The sequence below is a fragment of the Liolophura sinensis genome, chromosome 6 (assembly GCF_032854445.1).
Source record: "Liolophura sinensis isolate JHLJ2023 chromosome 6, CUHK_Ljap_v2, whole genome shotgun sequence".
NCBI classification, from domain to species: domain Eukaryota; kingdom Metazoa; phylum Mollusca; class Polyplacophora; order Chitonida; family Chitonidae; genus Liolophura; species Liolophura sinensis.
In genome coordinates, this window is record NC_088300.1 from 82,340,030 (window position 1) to 82,361,425 (window position 21,396).

Here is a 21,396-nt window from a genome sequence, read left to right on the forward strand (position 1 = left end):
CACCAGCATAAAATAACCCTTGGGAGGAAACACCAGCATGACATAACCCTTGTGACAAAACACCACCATGACATAACCCTTGTCAGAAAACACCACCATGACATAACCCTGGTGAGGAATCACCAGCATGACATAACCCTTGGAAGGAAACACCAGCATGACATAACCCTTGTGACAAGACAACAGCATGACATAACCCTTGGGAGAAAACACCAGCATGACTTAACCCTTGTGAGGAAAGACCAGCATGGCATCACCCTTGGGAGAAAACACCAGCATGACATAACCCTTATGAGAACATGACATAACCTTTGGGAAAAAACACCAGCATGACATAACCCTTGTGACAACATGACATAACCCTTGGGAGAAAACACCAGCATGACTTAATCCTTGTGAGGAAAGACCAGCATGGCATTACCCTTGGGAGAAAACACCAGCATGACATAACCCTTATGAGAACATGACATAACCTTTGGGAAAAAACACCAGCATGACATAACCCTTGTGACAACATGACATAACATTTGGGAGAAAACACCAGCATGACACAACCCTTGTGAGGAAACACCAGCATGACATAACCCTTGTGAGGAAACACCAGCATGACATAACCCTTGTGAAAAAAAACCACCATGACATAACCGTGTCTTGTCCATAAGAATGCCCAGCCCTGCCAACCCGCTGAAGATGTCTCAGATGTGCTGCTCTTCTGGCTGCCTGCTGACTCTGCCCCATCCTCCTGCAGCATCGAATCCTCCAACACTGATACCACTTGTATCCTCTGTGAGAATAAATATAACATAAACCTTAAAACAAAATAGACATTACATCCAAAAAACCACTGAAGGACAAATACCAACATGACATTACCTTTGTGAGGAAACACTTGGGACAAAACACCTACATCCAACAAACATATAACACCCACATCACACACACCTTTTAAGGACATAACATCAACATCACATAGACCTTGTGAGAATATAACATCAACATCACACACATCTTGGGAAGATATGACACCAACATCACACAGACCTTGTCAGGATATAACACCAACATCTCAAAGATATGGTGAGAATATAAACATCAACATCACAAGACTTTGTACAGATACAACACCATCATCACACATATTTTGTGAGAATATAACATGAGCATGCCATATCCCTTGTGAGAAAACACCTACATCACACAAACACTGTTAAGATATAACACCAACATCACCCACACATTGTCACGACATAACACTAACATCACATAAACCTTGTGAGGATATTATACTTACATCACACACACCTTGTCAGAATATAACACCAATATCACACAGACCTTGTCAGAATATAACACCAACATCACACAGATCTTGTCAGGATATAACACCAACATCACAAAAATCTTGTGAGGATATAACACCAATATCACACACATCAAATAGACTTTGTCAAAATATAACATCAACATCACACACACCTTGTCAGAATATAACACCAATATCACACAGACCTTGTCAGAATATAACACCAACATCACATAGATGTTGTCAGAATATAACACCAACATCACAAAAATCTTGTGAGGATATAACACCAATATCACACACATCAAATAGACTTTGTGAGAATATAAACGCCAACATCACACAGATCTTGTCAGGATATAACACCAATATCACACAGATCTTGTCAGGATATAACACCCATATCACAAAGATCTTGTGAGGATATAACACCAATATCACACACATCAAATAGACTTTGTGAGAATATAAACGCCAACATCACACAGATCTTGTCAGGATATAACACCAATATCACACAGACCTTGTCAGAATATAACACCAACATCACACAGATCTTGTCAAGATATAACACCCACATCACAAAAATCTTGTGAGGATATAACACCAATATCACACACATCCAATAGACTTTGTCAAAATATAACATCAACATCACACACACCTTGTCAGAATATAACACCAATATCACACAGACCTTGTCAGAATATAACACCAACATCACATAGATGTTGTCAGGATATAACACCAACATCACAAAAATCTTGTGGGGATATAACACCAATATCACACACATCAAATAGACTTTGTGAGAATATAAACGCCAACATCACACAGATCTTGTCAGGATATAACACCAATATCACACAGATCTTGTCAGGATATAACACCAATATCACAAAGATCTTGCGAGGATATAAAACCAATATCACACAGATCTAGTGAGCATATAAGACCAACATCACATAGACCTTTTGAGCATATAAGACCAACATTAAATAGACTTTGTCAAAATATAACATCAACATCACACAGATCTTGTCAGGATATAACACCTGCATCGCACAGACCTTGTGAGAATACAACACCAACATCCCACAGATCTTGAGAAGATATGACACCAACATCACACAGATCTTGTCAGGGTGTAACACCAACATCACACAGACCTTGTGAGAATATAAACGCCAACATCACATAGATTTTGTCAGGATATAACACCAATATCAGACAGATCTTGTGAGAATATGACACCAACATCGCACAGACCTTGTCAGGATATAACACCCACATCGCACAGACCTTGTCAGAATATAACACCAACATCACACAGACCTTGTCAAGATATAAGACCAACATCACACAGATCTTGTGAGGATATAACACGAAAATCACACACCTTGTCAGAATATAACACCAACATCACACAGATCTTGTCAGGATATAACACCAATATCACACAGACCTTGTCAGCATATAACACTAACATCAAATAGACTTTGTCAAAATATAATATCAACATCACACAGATCTTGTCAGGATATAACACCAACATCACACAGATCTTGTCAGGATATGACACCAACATCACACAGATCTAGTGAGGATATAACACCAACATCACACAGATCTTGTCAGGATATGACACAAAGATCCCACAGATCTTGTGATGATATGACACCAACATCACACAGATCTTGTAAGGGTATAACAACAACATCACACAGATCTTGTCAGGATATAACACCAACATCGCACAGACCTTGTCAGAATATAACACCAACATCACACAGATCTTGTCAAGATATAACACCAGCATCACACAGATCTTGTCAGGATATAACACCAATACCACACAGACCTTGTGAAAATGTAAACATCAACATCACACATACCTTGTGAAGACATAACGTCAACATCACACAGACTTTACCTGTCTCCATGTGAGAGGTGTTGCAGATGACTAAACCTAAGGCTGGAACCATTCATCTGTCTCCATGGGAGGGATGTTGCAAATGATTAACATAGGGCTAAACAAATTTACCTGTGTCTTTGTGAGGGGAGTGTCAGATGACTAACCCTAAGGCTGGCACCATTTCATTGTCACTGTGTGAGAGGTGTGGCAGATGACTAACCCTAAGGCTGGCACCATTTACCTGAGGTTGCCCTCTTACCCTCAGGTCGTCTAGTCAGATGAAGGACATCACTGTCTACCTGTCTGCTTAGCCTCTGACCCTCCTGACAACTTATCACCACAATCAGCTGACAACATTCGCCTGTCTGTGTGTGAGGTGTGTGGAAGAGTGACTTACCCTCAGGTCGTCTAGTCGGATGGAGGACATCACTGTCTACCTGTCTGCTTAGCCTCTGACCCTCCTGACAACTTATCACCACAACCAGCTGACATCATTCGCCTGTCTGTATGTGAGGCATGTAGTAGAGTGACTTACCTTCAGGTTGTCTAGTCGGATGGAGGACATTATCTTCTCTACCTGTCTGCTTAGCCTCTGACCCTCCTGACAACTTATCACCACAATCTCCAGCTGACATCATTCGCCTGTCTGTATGCGAGGCGTGTAGTAGAGTGACTTACCTTCAGGTTGTCTAGTCGGATGGAGGACATCACTGTCTACCTGTCTGCTTAGCCTCTGACCCTCCTGACAACTTATCACCACAATCTCCAGCTGACATCATTCGCCTGTCTGTATGCGAGGCGTGTGGTAGAGTGACTTACCCTCAGGTTGTCTAGTCGGATGGAGGACATCACTGTCTACCTGTCTGCTTAGCCTCTGACCCTCCTGACAACTTATCACCACAATCTCCAGCTGACATTATTCGCCTGTCTGTATGCGAGGCGTGTAGTAGAGTGACTTACCTTCAGGTTGTCTAGTTGGATGGAGGACATTATCTTCTCTACCTGTGTGCTTAGCCTCTGACCCTCCTGACAACTTATCACCACAATCTCCAGCTGACATCATTCGCCTGTCTGTATGTGAGGCATGTAGTAGAGTGACTTACCCTGAGGTTGTCTAGTCGGATGGCGGACATTATCTTCTCTACCTGTCTGCTTAGCCTCTGACCCTCCTGACAACTTATCACCACAACCAGCTGACATCATTCGCCTGTCTGTATGTGAGGCATGTAGTAGAGTGACTTACCCTCAGGTTGTCTAGTCGGATGGAGGACATTATCTTCTCTACCTGTCTGCTTAGCCTCTGACCCTCCTGACAACTTATGACCACAATCTCCAGCTGACATCATTCGCCTGTCTGTATGTGAGGCATGTAGTAGAGTGACTTACCCTCAGGTTGTCTAGTTGGATGGAGGACATTATCTTCTCTACCTGTCTGCTTAGACTCTGACCCTCCTGACAACTTATCACCACAATCTCCAGCTGACATCATTCGCCTGTCTGTATGCGAGGCGTGTAGTAGAGTGACTTACCTTCAGGTTGTCTAGTTGGATGGAGGACATTATCTTCTCTACCTGTCTGCTTAGCCTCTGACCCTCCTGACAACTTATGACCACAATCTCTAGCTGACACCATTCACCTTTCGTCTGAAATACAACATAATATATTATAGAAATAAGACTTACAGCATATAGAGAGTAAAACCAGAGAAGACAGTGTGGAACTTAACAAATGGTCACATATAAATGGTAAAATGCTGCCTTGTCAAGTTACTTCAGCCAGGGTTTTATTCTTTTTGTTCACATAAATCCACAAATATAGTAGCAAATTACATGCCCCCTAGCACCAGGACTTAAACAGAATTAGGTAAAGAAATAAAATTCAGTGACATTATTTGCAGTTGTCTGACCTATTATCCCGTTTGACCTGTACATGGTCTTACCTGCAAGTATATTATTGTTATGGGTGTGATTATGTTGTTTCTCCATTACTCTCCCTCTGACCTGTGCGTGTATCATTGTTGTGGGTGTGATCATCTTGTTTTTCCCTTACCCTCCTCTTACCTGTACATGTATCATTGTTACGTGTGTGATCATGATGTTTCTCCATTACTCTCCCTCTGACCTGTGCGTGTATCATTGTTACGTGTGTGATCATGATGTTTCTCCATTACTCTCCCTCTGACCTGTGCGTGTATCATTGTTATGGGTGTGATTATGTTGTTTCTCCGTTACTCTCCCTCTTACCTGTGCGTGTATCATCATTATGGATGTGATCAACTTGTTTTTTCCCTTATTCTCCTCTTACCTGTGTGTGTATCATTGTTATGTGTGATCATGTTGTTTCTCGGTTACTCTCCCCCTTACCTGTGGGTGTATCATTGTTATGTGTGTGATCAAGTTGGTTCTCCGTTACTCTCCCTCTTACCTGTGGGCGTATCATTGTTATGGGTGTGATCATGTTTCTTTGGTCCCAACTTTGAACTGATGTTTTCTTCATTTAATACCTGGATATGTACAAATGTCAAACATGCACAGATGTGATACGACTGATGTGATGGCATTCTTTGACTGTTGTGATGGTATTTTTTGACTCAATTCTCTGTACTGGTACATGGTCAAGTCCTACGGTCAATTCCATGTGACGGGTGTTACACTCAGTTTACTTTTTATTTTTTTTTAATTATTCAGGCATCAAAGAAACAGTTAAAAACTTTTAGACATTTCCACTCTTAACACCATAAGAAATGTGATTTGTAAGACTGAACTTTAATTTCACTGTTGAATATCAGTTGAGTGAATGTGTATGAATCAATAGAGTCTTTGAGATACAGATATAGTATTGGCCCAGTGGAATCAAAATTATCATGGGGACGAGTGCTACAGGTCTTGTGACGGGTGCTACGGGTCTTGTGACAGGTGCTACAGGTCTCGTGACAAGTGCTACAGGTCTTGTGACAGGTGCTACAGGTCTCGTAACCGGTGATACAGGTCTTGTGACGAGAGCTACAGATCTTGTGACAGGTGCTACAGGTCTCGTAACGGGTGCTACAGGTCTTGTGACTGGTGCTACAGGTCTCGTGACAGGTGCTAGGGGTCTTGTGACGGGTGCTACAGGTCTCGTGACGGGTGTTACAGGTCTCGTGGCGGGTGCTACGGGTCTTGTGACGGGTGTTACAGGTCTTGTGATGGGTGCTACAGGTTTTGTGATGGGTGCTACAGGTCTCGTGACGGGTGCTACATGTCTCGTGACAGGTGTTACAGGTCATGTGACAGGTGTTACAGGTCTTGTGACAGGTGCTACAGGTCTTGTGATGGGTGCTACAGGTCTTGTGACAGGTGCTACGGGTCTTGTGACAGGTGCTACAAGTCTCGTGATGGGTGCTACAGGTCTTGTGACGAGAGCTACAGGTCTTGTGACAGGTGCTACAGGTCTCGTAACGGGTGCTACAGGTCTTGTGACGGGTGCTACAGGTCTCGTGACGGGTGCTACAGGTCAGGTGACAGGTGCTACAGGTCTTGTGACAGGTGCTACAGGTCTCGTGACGGGTGTTACAGGTCTCGTGACGGGTGCTACGGGTTTTGTGATGAGTGCTACAGGTCTTGTGACGGGTGTTACAGGTCTCGTGACGGGTGCTACATGTCGCGTGATGGGTGCTACAGGTCTCGTGACGGGTGCTACATGTCTCATGACAGGTGTTAGAGGTCTTGTGACAGGTGTTACAGGTCTTGTGACAGGTGCTACAGGTCTTGTGACTGGTGCTACAGGTCTTGTGACATGTGTTACAGGTCTTGTGACTGGTGCTACAGGTCTTGTGATGGGTGCTACAGGTCTTGTGATGAGTGCTACAGGTCTTGTGACTGGTGCTACAGGTCTTGTGACAGGTGCTACAGGTCTTGTGACTGGTGCTACATGCCTGCAACTACAGGGTTGTGATTAAGCGGCAAATGCTCATTCAGGTTATGCATGGGTCGCCCGTCCGTCTAATTATGGGGAATGATCGGCCGTTTGCCACGAACTAAGGCAGAGATTCAAATATTTTGGAGTTCAGAGGGAAAAGGCCTTTAAAATCTGACCCGCAAGACGTGTTTAAGTTGATTTACTCCAGCACTTAAATACTATCAGCATTTTGTACAATGAGCAGCCCGCGTTCATAGTAATCTACGTAGCATTTCGGGTATTAAACACGCCTCCAGACTAAAGACTTCCAAGTAACCATGCACGCTGAAAGTCAGCTAAAATGGTCAGTTGATCTCCCGTGAAAATGTCGAAAAGTAAGGGGACAACTTCTGAGTCTGTCACGGAAAACACATTTCTGTCGTGGGACATTCACGGCGACTTTACATATTAAACGAGTGAGGGCAAACGATTAACTAGACTCAAATGAAAAGTATGTTCGGAACATATTTCCACAATTCGGGGCGAGGCAAAGATTCGAAGCATCAGTGGACAGCCACTGCAGTCCCTCATAAACTATGTGGATGGCGTAACTTACGTTGGGGTCTTTGCATGACCAGGCAAAGTGAAAATTCTGTTCAGTTGCGCAACGAGAAACATCGGCAACAACAACATCTGTTTGCAGCACGAGTGACGCCAGTGAAAGTAGGCTTACTGGCAGTTCAACATCAAGAGTTGTTTGAAGTTCGAACAGCGGTCTTTGACAATGTCTTGACGATTTCGGGTATGTCTTGATATTAGGAAGGAGTGTACACTGTTTTCAAGAATTGGCCTTTGTAACCTATTGCTAAGATAAATGAAGATATAAAACAAAGTAAAAACAGGATAAATGTGTCACAGTGTGCTTTATTCAACAAAATGAATTGTTTATTTTACAATGAGGTTTATTCATTGTGTAAAACATTTTTTACTGGAAAGGAAGAATGAACAACAGTATGGACTTTTGCAGAACAATATTCTGTTAGATCTAACTAGTCAATAACATATATTGAATGATGGTAACCCATTTTTATAATGGGTTACCACACATGGGAAAGTGGCAACCCGCAAACAGGTTACCATCACCAGAGCTATATTCCAACCCTGCAACTATACCATGTAAGTCATTTCAAATGCAAAAGAAGACAACCAATCAGCATATGCATAGATGTAATTAGTCTGTTTCAATGAATCTAAAGCCCCTGTCCAGACTATCCCATATCATTCAACTTTTGTTGACTCAACAGTAAGTTGAATGCTGTTGAGGTAAATTGAGTGTCCCGTCCACACTACAAATCAGATAGGTCAACATTGTCCAACACTGCTGACGTGAGTTGAATGCTGTTGAGGTAAGTTGAGTGTCCCGCCCACACTACAAATCAGATAAGTCAACACTGTCCAACACTGTCGTCGTGTGTTGAACCATGTTGAGGTGTGTTTTTTTTCCAAACTTTCTATAATTCGGAGGGAAATTTCCATCTTTCCCTCCAATGCATGAGGCACAATGACAAGCAGCTGGAAGAACTGTGTCATGGGTTTATCAGCTGAGCTTACTGCCATGGCCATACTCCTGCATCAACAAAACCGTCTGATCGCAAGACCAGTTTCTCTCTGAAAAACCTGACCAGAACGGGCTTAACTTACAACAGTTCTCAATCTGAGTGGTCATGCTAATTGATGGAAGTCTTACATCATTTCAGTCGGTCACTGTGTTTGTCCTTTCAGTCGGTCACTGTGTTTGTCATACATGTACCCTGTTCGTGAATCTGGGTTACTGGTCATGCTGATTGATGGAAGTCTTGCATCATTTCAGTCCATCACTGTGTTTGTCATACATGTACCCTGTTTGTGAATCTGTGTTACTGGTCATGCTGATTGATGGAACTTTTGCATCATTTCAGTCTGTCACTGTGTTTGTCATACATGTACCCTATGTGTGAATCTGTGTTACTGGTCATGCTGATAGACGGAACTCTTGCATCATTTCAGTCTGTCACTGTGTCTGTCATACATGTACCCTATGTGTGAATCTGTGTTACTGGTCATGCTGATAGACGGAACTCTTGCATCATTTCAGTCTGTCACTGTGTTTGTCATACATGTACCCTAAGTGTGAATCTGGGTTGCGGGTCATGCAGATTGATGGAAGTCTTGCATCATTTCAGTCTGTCACTGTGTTTGTCATACATGTACCCTAAGTGTGAATCTGGGTTGCAGGTCATGCAGATTGATGGAAGTCTTGCATCGTTTCAGTCTGTCACTGTGTTTGTCATACATGTACCCTATGTGTGAATCTGTGTTACTGGTCATGCTGATAGACGGAACTCTTGCATCATTTCAGTCTGTCACTGTGTCTGTCATACATGTACCCTATGTGTGAATCTGTGCTATGGGTCATGCTGATAGACAGAACTCTTGCATCATTTCAGTCTGTCACTGTGTCTGTCATACATGTACCCTATGTGTGAATCTGTGCTACGGGTCATGCTGATAGACGGAACTCTTGCATCATTTCAGTCCATCACTGTGTCTGTCATACATGTACCCTATGTGTGAATCTGTGCTATGGGTCACGCTAATAGACGGAACTCTTGCATCATTTCAGTCTGTCACTGTGTTTGTCATACATGTACCCTATGTGTGAATCTGGGTTACAGGTCATGCTGTTTGATGGTAGAATAGAAAACAAAGAAAGACAATTTTATATATGTATATCTTTTATGAACTTAAAAAACTGCATTCAAATTGTGATGAGTGCTATACAAAAAAATTTCAAAACCTTAATCATAAAATTCTAAACTAAGAGCAAATTGATTAAAATTTTCTGTGCTTTTAGAAAACAAATGTTTGAAAATATATGCACAAGTATCCAAAAACTCGTGTTTGAATTTAAGTGAATTTTCAGAAATCTGTACTCCCAATTTCAGTCCACACAGGGGGCACCACTGTGCATTCAAAATTATTTTTTCGAACATTCTTGGATCACTTTCGTGAACTTCAACCTTTTTCTTTCAGTCAGTACATGCAGGATACAAGTTAGCTTTACATGTGTGATCAATTGACAACATGACTATTATAATGAAGTTATAATGAAGTTGTTGACTCACTTCTCTTATGACTGTTACAGTATATATACAGATGTGATATGACTGTCGTAATGACCCTGACTCACCTGTGTCATGGTTTTGCTTTGAGGTGCAAACTGATCAGAGATATCTTGTAGTGCCTGAGCCAGGCAGGTGTCTGTTAATCTGCTAACACATGCCACCCTTTCCTCCTCAAACACCCGTTCTATCTCTTTCACTGCACTCTGTAGCTGGCAGAAATTTCCTCTCACTTGTTGTAAAGGGAGTAAAACCTGTGTGCATACGATCACCATACATCAACAACATGTATTTTAATCCTGATATGTTGATATCAGAAAATTGAAGCACACATATATCTGAATCTCATCACAAGACAGACAAAATGTATAACCCGCTACACTGTCCACATAATTCCCAAACTCCCAAAATTACTGGAATTAGGTAATTTCATCAAAGTTTTAAACTCAATATTCACTTTTTGAAGTCTGATTGGTAAAGTCATTTATGTTCAAGGAAAAGCTTTCATCGTCACAGTTTAACAAATTTTTCAAAAGCTGTAATGACCTGCCCATAAAGGCCCAGATGGCAAATTATGAGCAACCTATAGTCACTGTGGTTGGTAATCATGGTAGCCGTGCTTTAAACATGGGTACCTCAATTCTCTTGTTATATCCCTAATTGTGTATTATGCACTTTCTGTGTACCTAATGGGTATTGTACACTTTCCATGTGTACCTATAAGGGTATTGTATGCATTCTATGTGAACCTAATGGATATTATACACGTTCTATGAGTACCTAATGGGTATTATACACTTTCTATGTATACCTAATGCATATTGTACGCTTTCTATGTGTACCTATATGCGCATCGTATACTTTCTATGTGTACCTATATGCGCATCGTATACTTTCTATGTGTACCTATATGGGTATTGCACACTGTGCACCCCATGGGTATTCTACACTTTCTACGTGCACCCCATGGGTATTATACACTTTCTACGTGTACCTAATGGGTATTATACACTTTATTTGTGTGCCTAATGAGTACTACATACTTTTTATGTGTACCTATATGGGTACTACACACTTTCTATGTGAGCCTAATGGGTATTATACACTTTCTACATAACTTTGTAATCATTTTAAATGAGAAAAATCCAACATCGCTTACAGTAGTTCTGTGCTAGTCTACCAAGTACATGAATGTGCAACACTAAGGTATCAGGTTTTATCACTTTGTAGGCAGATTTATTGAGCAATGCAGAATAACTTAAGAAAACCAGCCTTCTAAAAACATGCAAAGACTTGCCTCTGGATGTGTTCCAAGAGTCATGATGGATAAGAAAGGGAGGCAACTCTGTCCTGACAAGCTGCACACCATGGTGATCAGATTTTCCAGCCCAGAACATATCTGTTTACAGACAGCCTTACTGAGGGGTGCACAAACGTCAACCAGCAAGGTCCTAGCTGTCAAAACCACACCAAACACATATATAGTAATTCCCAGTAATTATCTATTTAATTTGTAAATCTTTGCAACACCAACTTGACTGTATTGGGTAAGATGGGTAATCAGAGACAGCCCATTAATGACCCCTTTCCACCCCACCCTGTTAGTTATATACCACCCTGGGGGGAATATGAGGGGAACAGGCAGGGGGTATGTGCAGGCTGATATAGGAAAATCTGGCGGGAAATATGAGGGGAACAGATAGGGGGCGCATGCGGGGCCAACATGAAAGTTCTGTGGGGAAAATTAAGGGGAACGGGGAAGGTGCATGTGCGAGGCCGACACAGAAAATCTGAGGGAAATATGATGGGAAGAGGTAGGGGGCACGTGAGGGGCCGACATGGGAAATCTTTGGGGAAATTTGAGGGTAACAGGGAAGGGGCATGTGCAAGGCCGAGAAGGAAAATCTGTGGGGGGAGAGGGGGGAATATGAGGGAAACTGGTAGGCAGCACGTGCGGGGCCGACATAGGACACCTGGGGGGAAATATGAGGGAAACGAAGAGGGGGCGCATGCAGGGCCGACATTGGAAATCGAGGGTTGGGGGGGTGGGGGAATATGAGTATGAGGGGAACAAGTAGGGGGTATGTGCAGGCCGATATAGGAGATCTGGGGGCGAATATGAGGGGAACCAGCGGTTCATACACGTCGCCCTTAAGTACCGTTAAATGGTAGTTAAGAGATTTAAAAATTGAATATGGAGTGAAAAAGACTGAAAAGTGTGCAATAATGCGAGGAAAAAATGAATATATCTCATTAAAACTCAATTCTGAAAAGACATATGAGGATCGCCAGCTGTTGTTATTGGTTCCTCATATAGGATAGACGTCATTATGAAAAGCCACGCCCTCCCTTCCTGTCACTGGTCTGCCAGTGTGTCAACCCAACAGCCGTTGTTATGTCACATGGTGGGTGACCTGTCAATCAATGTCTGCTCACTCGGCGCACGGTTTCTTTGGCTCCGCCCCTACTGTCTTCATATGACGACGTTTTCTTCATCAATAAGTACTTTGGAATTAGAGCCTGTGATTGGCTGAAAACACCATCGACAGCCAATCTGTCGTTTAAATATTGGTTTGGGATTTTGTTTTAAATACGTGCTCGCGCCACTCCTCTCTGTATTTCCGACAATGAGCCAGTCGCTGCCCCGTAATCTCTGCTGTGCGCACTGAAATCAACATTGCTGCTTTTGAACCCAGAACAGTGGCAGGTTTATTGTTTGGACACGGGAACTGCCGATTTATGTTACAAAAATGTGGCCGGCGTGAAAACCGGCGCTGACCCTGTCTGTGGAAATGAACTCGGCCTTTTGATCAGCTGTATTCTCCAAATATGTTTATAAGGGACCATGCTGAAACCATCCCAGAACAGCTCACCGCCGGAAGAGGGGGTATTCTCAATCCCAAACAAAGGATAGATATCATCGTGTGAATAAATAAATAAATAAAATATGTTTATCAGGGGTTCTTACATGTTGACCTTAACTACCGTTAAACGAACCCCAACCAGTATGAGAATCATCCCATCATAATCTCTGCTGTCGGTCGTCTATCAACTACGGGTTTCTTCTTACTTCCATGTAATCCGGCGGATGTCACCCTCTAGAAAGGTGTAACATTACTTTGTCTTATTAATTCTGTATGGCTAAAATTAAAATATAATATATGTTTGATATTACCCTACCGACCCTTGAAAAAGGCCCCGACCGAAATTCTTTTTTTGTGTGTGTTTTTACACCAAATCGTTTTGTTTCATTTCATTACTTGTTGTTTTTTGTCGCCGATTGAAATGTCACTCTATTTACAGGTGATGGGCGCTCTTTCGAGATATAAAATTTCCTCTCCCGCTGCTGAGCAAAGCCAGCCCACATCGATGGGTATAGCGCACCCGATACCCGTAGATAGACACACCTACCTGTGAAGTGTTTTCACCCATATCCATTTGGATACCTGTAAAATAGTGTTACCATATTTTTCATCCCCACTACTGAACTGACTACCGGTGTCATAGTGTTTCCAAATTAATTACTGACTTTGTGAGATAATCATTATAAAATGTTCCTCTAAGTCTTGTGAACATTGCAGCTGTCAGCGTCTTACGACGGCAAAATATGAAACTCTCCGTGATCTGACTCTTTTCCCCACGCAATACCTTAAAAACACATCTAATTTCGCCAAATTGAATTAGTGAGATGGTGGCTGACGAAACTGGACAAAGACCTATGCCTCCAAGGACTTGTTGCTCAAGCTATAGCCATAACCCACTTACGTAGATCCCCCAGTTTATTTTTTGTGCATTAAATTAATTCAGTCATGGACTGGTATAATCGCCTAGGGGAGACCTTACCACATTATAACACTTGCTGTAACATTATCATTTCCGTTTGAAACCTATTCATGTACGTTATCAAAGAATCCCCAACAGAGCTCCTTTTAAGTTTGGTGTTAATCACATTTCACGCTTATCAGTGGCCCCCACAGGAGCCCTTACAGTCGGCATGGAAAAATACCGTTCGGAACATCTCAAATTTAAAAAAAAAAGGTTCGTCAGGTGTGTGGAAAGCTTTTCTCCCTGTCAAAACTCTATGTTAAGGGGCATGTAGCTGGGAATATATTGGTATAATTTCCTAAACTGTCACCGATATCACCACTGCCAGATGCTTTGGTGGGTAAAAAAATGTATCTGTTTACTTATACATTGTTGTGAAGTGGAAACAATGGTAGTGACAATAGAAAGGGCAGATCCATTTTAGATGCAGGAAAGTTTACATACAAAGACAAAGCTGATAAGTGCCATACCTTAATGTTCATGCAGCACAACACGATTTTGGCTCTTCTCTTCCTCGCATGTAAATGTTCTGGACAGTATAAATTAGGTCAAAGCTGGTGGTCTGAGCCGAGACTCACTTGGGTGCTTACACTCTTCATACTTTTAGATAACAAGGTACATTGAATGATGTATTGTGGGCAGAATAAATGTTTGATCCTTCACATGAACGAAGAATCCCCTAGATCTCATTTAAAGTTTAATTAAAATTAGGAAATTTAAGAAAATGGGAACAAATTCGTCAAAACAGATTTTCTTTTACTAGGTCATGAGGTTCCGCTTCACTCCGTCAAAAGTATCAGCTGGACAGGATTTTGGTTGCATTTTCACATGCTCGCCCCTTCTGTAAATGACCTGGAAATGCTAGCACAAACTGTTGACTTAAATTGTACTCATAAAAATGCTTAACTAATGTTTATTTGTTAATTTTATTGTAAAGATCTAAGAATATTTACTCTGAGAATTGACAGACATACGGTGACATAATTTAGTAATGCGTTCTGATCAAAACTGAGGAAGTTTTATTGCGAGTGAGTGCTTGGGGTTTAACGTAGTTTTATTGTGTTCAATCATTTGATTCTATGATTGTTCTATGATTGCCCTTCCTTTCTGCAAAAAAAAAGAGACCAACCTACCCTCTTTTGTTATACAGGGTTTGTGAAGCAAACAATAGTTTAATTTTGGCCTAAGGTAGTTAGATATTTAAAAAAAAACTCAATATGGAACTATTACAGGGCAGTTAGGTCTGAAAAAAACTCAAAACGACCTTAAAAAAAATATACGAGGAATATATGAAGGGAAGAGGTAGGCCAACAAAGCAAATCTGCGGGGAAATATGAGGGAAACAGACAGGCGGTATGTGCAAGGCCGACACGGGAAATCTGGATGGAAATATGAGGGGAACGGGTAGGGGCCACATGTGAGGCCAACATGGGAAATCGGAGGTGGAGGTGGGGGGGGGGGGGGGGTATGAGAGGAACAGGTAGTGAGCACGACCAGGGTGGGGTGGGGGGTATATGAGGGGAAGGGGAAGAGGAAGGAGGCACCTGCGGGGCCGACATGGCGAATGTGGATGGAAATATGAGGGGAACAGGTAATGGACATGTGCGAGGACAACATATATCTAATGATATATACATGTATTATAGAACACAGGTCCAGTGATAATATTAGCTGACACCCCCTAAGTTCCTTAAAGTTTTAAGTTAAAATAGCACATCGATTTGCCTTACTATTTATGTAGTAAATTTGTCACCTTCAACCTCAAAAACATATATACACAGTAACTTTCACATGGAACCATGCCATATCCGTCTGTCTGACCAGATAACATGTTAATGAGGCAGTGCAAATTCTAAAATTATAAGTCTAGTAAACACAGGACATATCTTCCTTTATATCGACAGTATCTCCTGAAGTATTCGCAATTCCCAACAATTTGTACGGTACTGCAGAAGTGTAGTTACAAGGTAGACCACATAATTACAACACAAAATACAATGTCTGACATTTCAAAGTTTGATGAACATGTCATGTCATCTAGACAACAAGGGGCGGTACATGTAACTGACTCAAAAAATCAGGCTTGATCTAAATACAGCGACTTGGGTAAGTTGATGGTCGAAGTGAAACCCTGAATGAAACTGAACATTTGATTTGTTCATTCTAACAGAGGTCAGATATGTGTCAGTATATATACACATCTGCAAGTCTCAATGGTATGTCCCTTCCAAAAATACTTGTAATTTCAAAGCGTCCTGAAAAATTATTGAGCTCTTTCTGCAGTTTCCATGGCCTATGCATGTTTCCTATCACCCAATGGTCTATAAAATAATCTCATTTTCCAACACAGGGGCAGTAAGGATGATTCCCAAATGGGTAAAAACAAAGTCTTAGATACACACATGTACAAACGGCAACCAAGCGAGAAGGGATGGTCCATTCCTGACCCCTTCCCGTTCCCCCTGTTGGAGGCAACCCCCCTACACACATGTACGAACCCACAAACCAAGTGAGCAGGAGATGACCCATTACTGAGCCTTTCTTGTCCCCGCTGTTGGCTGGAACCCCCTACACATATGTACAAACCACAAACCAAGTGAGCAGGAGATGACCCATTACTGAGCCTTTCCTGTCCCCGCTGTTGGCTGGAACCCCTTACACACATGCACAAACCAAGTGGGCAGATGGCCCATTACTGAGCTTTTTCTCTCCCCGCTGTTGGCTGGAACCCCTTACACACATGCACAAACCACAAACCAAGGGAGTGGAAGATGGCCCACTCGTGACACCTTCCTTTCCCCTGTTGGCTGGAACCCCTACACATGTACAAACCACAAACCAAGACCAACCTACCCTCTTTTGTTATACAGGGTATGTGACATCAAGCAAACAATAGTTTAATTTTGGCCTAAGGTAGTTAGATATTTTAAAAAAACTCAATATGGCACTATTACAGGGCAGTTAGATCTGAAAAAAACCTCAAAACTACCTTGAAAAAAATATATGAGGAATATATGAGGGGAAGAAGTAGACCGACAAAGCAAATCTGTCGGGGAAAATATGAGGGAAACAGATAGGCAGTGTGTGAGAGGCCGACATGGGAAATCGGGGGGGGAGGGTGGGGGGGATATGAGGGGATCTGTGTATATTTTAATAAACGGCTTCAATAAACTAAATAATTCATTCAATAAAGCATTAACTGGAATGCACTAATCCATCTTAAAATTTTTAATGTATGTATAGCCGAAAGGGTATACTGGAAATTTTATGGCCGAAATTCCTTGCACGCTAATCACATGAATTTTTCTGCACCGACCAACTGGAGACAGCTCAAATTATTGTCTTTCAGTAAATACCAGAATTGCACCTGTAATATTTTATTTTATAGTGTGAAAAGGACTCTAAAAGTTAAATGCAACTCACTAGTTTGAACAGCAGCACATGCAGGGAGAAGGTTGATATTTTGTGAAAGGTATTTTTTGGGCTATAAGATAGCAAAAATCTGATGGGATGTGTGCTGACATAGTCTCTTCCTGCCATTCATGGCTACTTACACAACACTGGCACCATTTACCAGCACTTTAATCAAGGGGACAAATGCAGAACTTTACCAGCACTATAATCAAGGGGACAAATGCAGAACTTTACCAGCACTATAATCAAGGGGAACAATTGCAGAACTTTACCAGCACTTTAATCAAGGGGACAAATGCAGAACTTTACCAGCACTATAATCAAGGGGACAAATGCAGAACTTTACCAGCACTTTAATAAAGGGCACAAATGCAGAACTATATCAGCACTATAATCAAGGGGACAAATGCAGAACTTTGCGTTGAGCTGTTATCGCTCAGTTTAGTTTTCTTGATTACTACTCATTATTCCTGTTATTTTCCCTGTGACCTTACCAAGCTGAAAAAGCTATTACCTCTCCTGGCATATACAGAACATAACCAATCCTAAATATAATGGATGAACCTCTAGGGCATAATGCATGTTGTGAAAGGATGAGAGAGAAAAAACTAAATATTGCTAAGAAACAACTTCCGTTTTAGTCAGGTGCCCAAAGCATTGCATCTTTGTCCTCAAAATGTCTGCTACTATCAGGGCCATGCACACATCACATTTTATCTCTAAGCATGATGATTGGTGCTGTATTTCATGGACTAATATTAACCACCTTTTGTTATGACAATACATATTTACAAGAGACCCACAGACAAGAAGGAAAGCTGCCTGAATGGGCACCTGCCAGAACAGGAAGAAGTTTTAATACAGTTCAGGAAAGAGGGACTGAGCTTTCATAATCCCAACATAGGTGAAAAGTATGTAAGAACAAAGTTTGGTATAGGGTGAAAAAAGTCAGTCAGATGTTCTGATTGCATGATGCTAGCCATTTTTTGTGTCTAAGTCACCATATTGATGGCCTAACTATGATGTTACTGAATGCAATTTAATCCGCCACGATTAAGAAAAACAGGATCGGTCACTTGCGAATGAATTTTTTTTCTGGCTAATGAAAAATATACAGATTGAAAGAAATTAACATTGAGGGGAAAGCTTTCATCAAAATCGCAATAAAACTTGCAGTGTTGAATTTTTCTGAATCCTTAGTCAGGTTATGTCTAACAAAAACATTTTTAATGGTGCCCCTATTCATCATAGGTTTAGCCAGCTGGGTGTCTTGATGTCTTTGAGACACCCTATTGTGACAAAATTAACATGGAAACAGTAGGGAAAAGGGTTGGATCTATAAGGTGGATGTGGTGAACAAGCTTTGGCATTGTGAAGATAAAACTTAAATTTTACTCGTCTTGTTAAGTCCAATATTTTACTTAGTACCAGTCCTAGCATACATCAATGTCAGCTGTTAGGTTGGCCTAACGAAAAATAATACAGGGCAATAACACAAATTAACAAAAAAATTTTCCTGGTCTACCATACAGCAGCCGCCATCTCGATCTGTTTGTCGAAGTTACATGAAAAATGTGGCTACTCAAAATGTGATTCAATGGATATGATCTCTGGGCTTGGTCATAGATCTGTCTGCATTTATGTAATAAAGGTCATGACCTCAAGGTCTGTCTTTTAAAGGCAGCATGGTGGAGGCGAGCATGATCACTAACTGTTATGGTATACTACCGGTTCGGAAAATGTCATTCTTTTGGTCAAACGAAAAGTTAGTTAATTACAGCATGCATTCAAACATTGCAGTTGGAGTTGATACACGTACAGTATATAGCCAAAAGGAGAACGGACAGACAAATTATTTGGGGGACAACATTATAGTGTGTCAAGGCTAGCACGAGAAGTACAGAGCTCTTCAAGTTAAGCTTCAATGGAAAAAGACAGCGCAGTGTTAGTATTCATAATAACAGCCCTAAACAACCATGTGTATTCCTATATATATATATTTATATTTATGATATATTTATCGGGTGGGCATAAAAAATTGGCTGTATTATGATGCTGCATTGCTCCATTATCCTTTGTTCAAACCCTTTCAAACTTTAAGACGTTCAAATGGCGCAATTTTGTTGATACAATGACCAATTTTCAAGGTCATACCTTGAGTAGCCTGTGCATAGTGTTAAAATGAAAACATAGCCTCAAAAACGCACGTTCCGGTGACCCACATCGCAACACCTGTCAGGTGTAATGAGTAGAGCGCGCACTGCACCTCTGTGGCATGCGTCAATCAAGTGTCATTTGGAAAAATTGTCTGGCTCTAGTGTCAGAGAAACCCTTCTGTTAGATAGGCACAAGTTTTGCTGAATCAAGATGGCCTTCTCTGCGCCAAACATCATTTTGAAATGTCCGGAACATGCATTTTTGAATCTATTTTAATTCTGGTCCCATGATCAGAAATCTTAAAGGATGAAATTGAAAATTGGTCTGTATACTTAGGACATAATGACTTCTGGGTGTGTACATTTTTAGAAGCTGACGTAAGAGGGTTTTGGTGATACTGAGTGTCAAAGTACAGTCTTATGCCCACCCTGTATATAACACACTTGAATTTGGAAGTAAAAATTATCGCCAAATTTTAGGCACAGCGATGGGTACAAAGTTTGCACCAACCTAGGCTACTTTAGCGTTAGGATACTTAGAGCAGAAGCTCTACAGTGAAAATGAAAATAACTACTGACGTAATTAATGAAAATTTGTCAAAGAGTCATTCAAAAGGTTTTTAGATGATTGTTTTACCATTTGGATCCACAACAACCAACCACTACTAGAATCTCACTAAAACTTTTCATCAAACCAAAATTATAAATGGTAAAAGACTTAAGAAACTTCTGAAAAAGGCTCGGTTTACTACCAACTTAACAGAAACTAGTTATACAACTTCTATGTGTGGAGACACACGATGCAAAGGCTGTGAACATTCAAAGTCATTTTTTGTTTCATGTTACCAATTTTAACTTCCGTATTAATGCTAATATGAATTGTAATTCCCAAAATCTACTTTGAGACAAATTTGCACAATCGTACCTAACAAAGAACTCCAGCAAATCAAATTATCTGAATTAAAGACTTTTCTATTAATGAGGCATTATCCAAAAGAAGTAATTTTGACAAAAGACAAAACAAACAAAATTCATATTTCAGTTTTAAGGACCACCAAATCGACTTCTAACACCGATACGCTTTCATTTATATCTTTTTACTGCCTTAAACAATTTGGACCCAAATATCAAGTTTACGTTAGAAACTAGTCAGAAAGAAATAGAAGTGGGCGAAGATAAAAAACCTAAGGAAGATGTGTGAACATCATCAAAGGTGACGGAATTCAAAAGATTTATGGTGAGTTCCTCGAAACCAACCCCATCTACATTCCTCGGAAATTTCGTGAAATTAGTACACCGGCCAACACCACAGACCAAAAACTAAACCTAAGTGTTGAAAAGGTCCGCATGGAGACGTGCCGACTGAATGAGCAGACAGGAAAGAACGAGGAGAAAATGAACGCCTGTGATGAGGTTACTACAGATCTGATCAACAGAGTTCCAAATGCTGTAGTCAAAAATAAGCTCAACATATTATGGCTGACTGAAGTATTTGAAGATGAAGAAAAATCAGAAGTCATATGGCAAAGTAAACAAAAGAAGAGAAGTGCAAGACTCAAACCAATATGAGGAACACATCTTATACCGACGTTGTGGCTGGGTCTAGAAATATGCAACCGCGGCAGTCTTTCTCAGATCAATGCCGAGGCGAGAAGAAACCTCCTCCTCCTCCTCACCAACAGCGACCAATACTTCGGGAAGTGCAACCACAAGTCCGTCACCACACATCTCCAAACACTACATCAC

The 21,396-nt window shown here is 41.2% G+C and overlaps 1 protein-coding gene across 1 annotated transcript in view; it reads right to left on the minus strand.

Moving 5' to 3' along the window:
- LOC135467608 (meiosis 1 arrest protein-like) overlaps positions 1-13,693 on the minus strand; it is a 44,729-nt gene extending 31,036 nt beyond the window's left edge. Inside the window, exons 1-5 of the mRNA XM_064745382.1 lie at positions 13,621-13,693; positions 11,553-11,710; positions 10,324-10,509; positions 4,703-4,861; positions 4,462-4,527 (exon numbers count right to left, since the gene is read on the minus strand). Coding sequence (XP_064601452.1) covers positions 4,462-4,527; positions 4,703-4,861; positions 10,324-10,509; positions 11,553-11,710; positions 13,621-13,693 — 642 coding nt within the window. The remainder of the gene's footprint in view (positions 1-4,461; positions 4,528-4,702; positions 4,862-10,323; positions 10,510-11,552; positions 11,711-13,620) is intronic.
- Between the last annotated feature and the right edge of the window lie 7,703 nt (positions 13,694-21,396).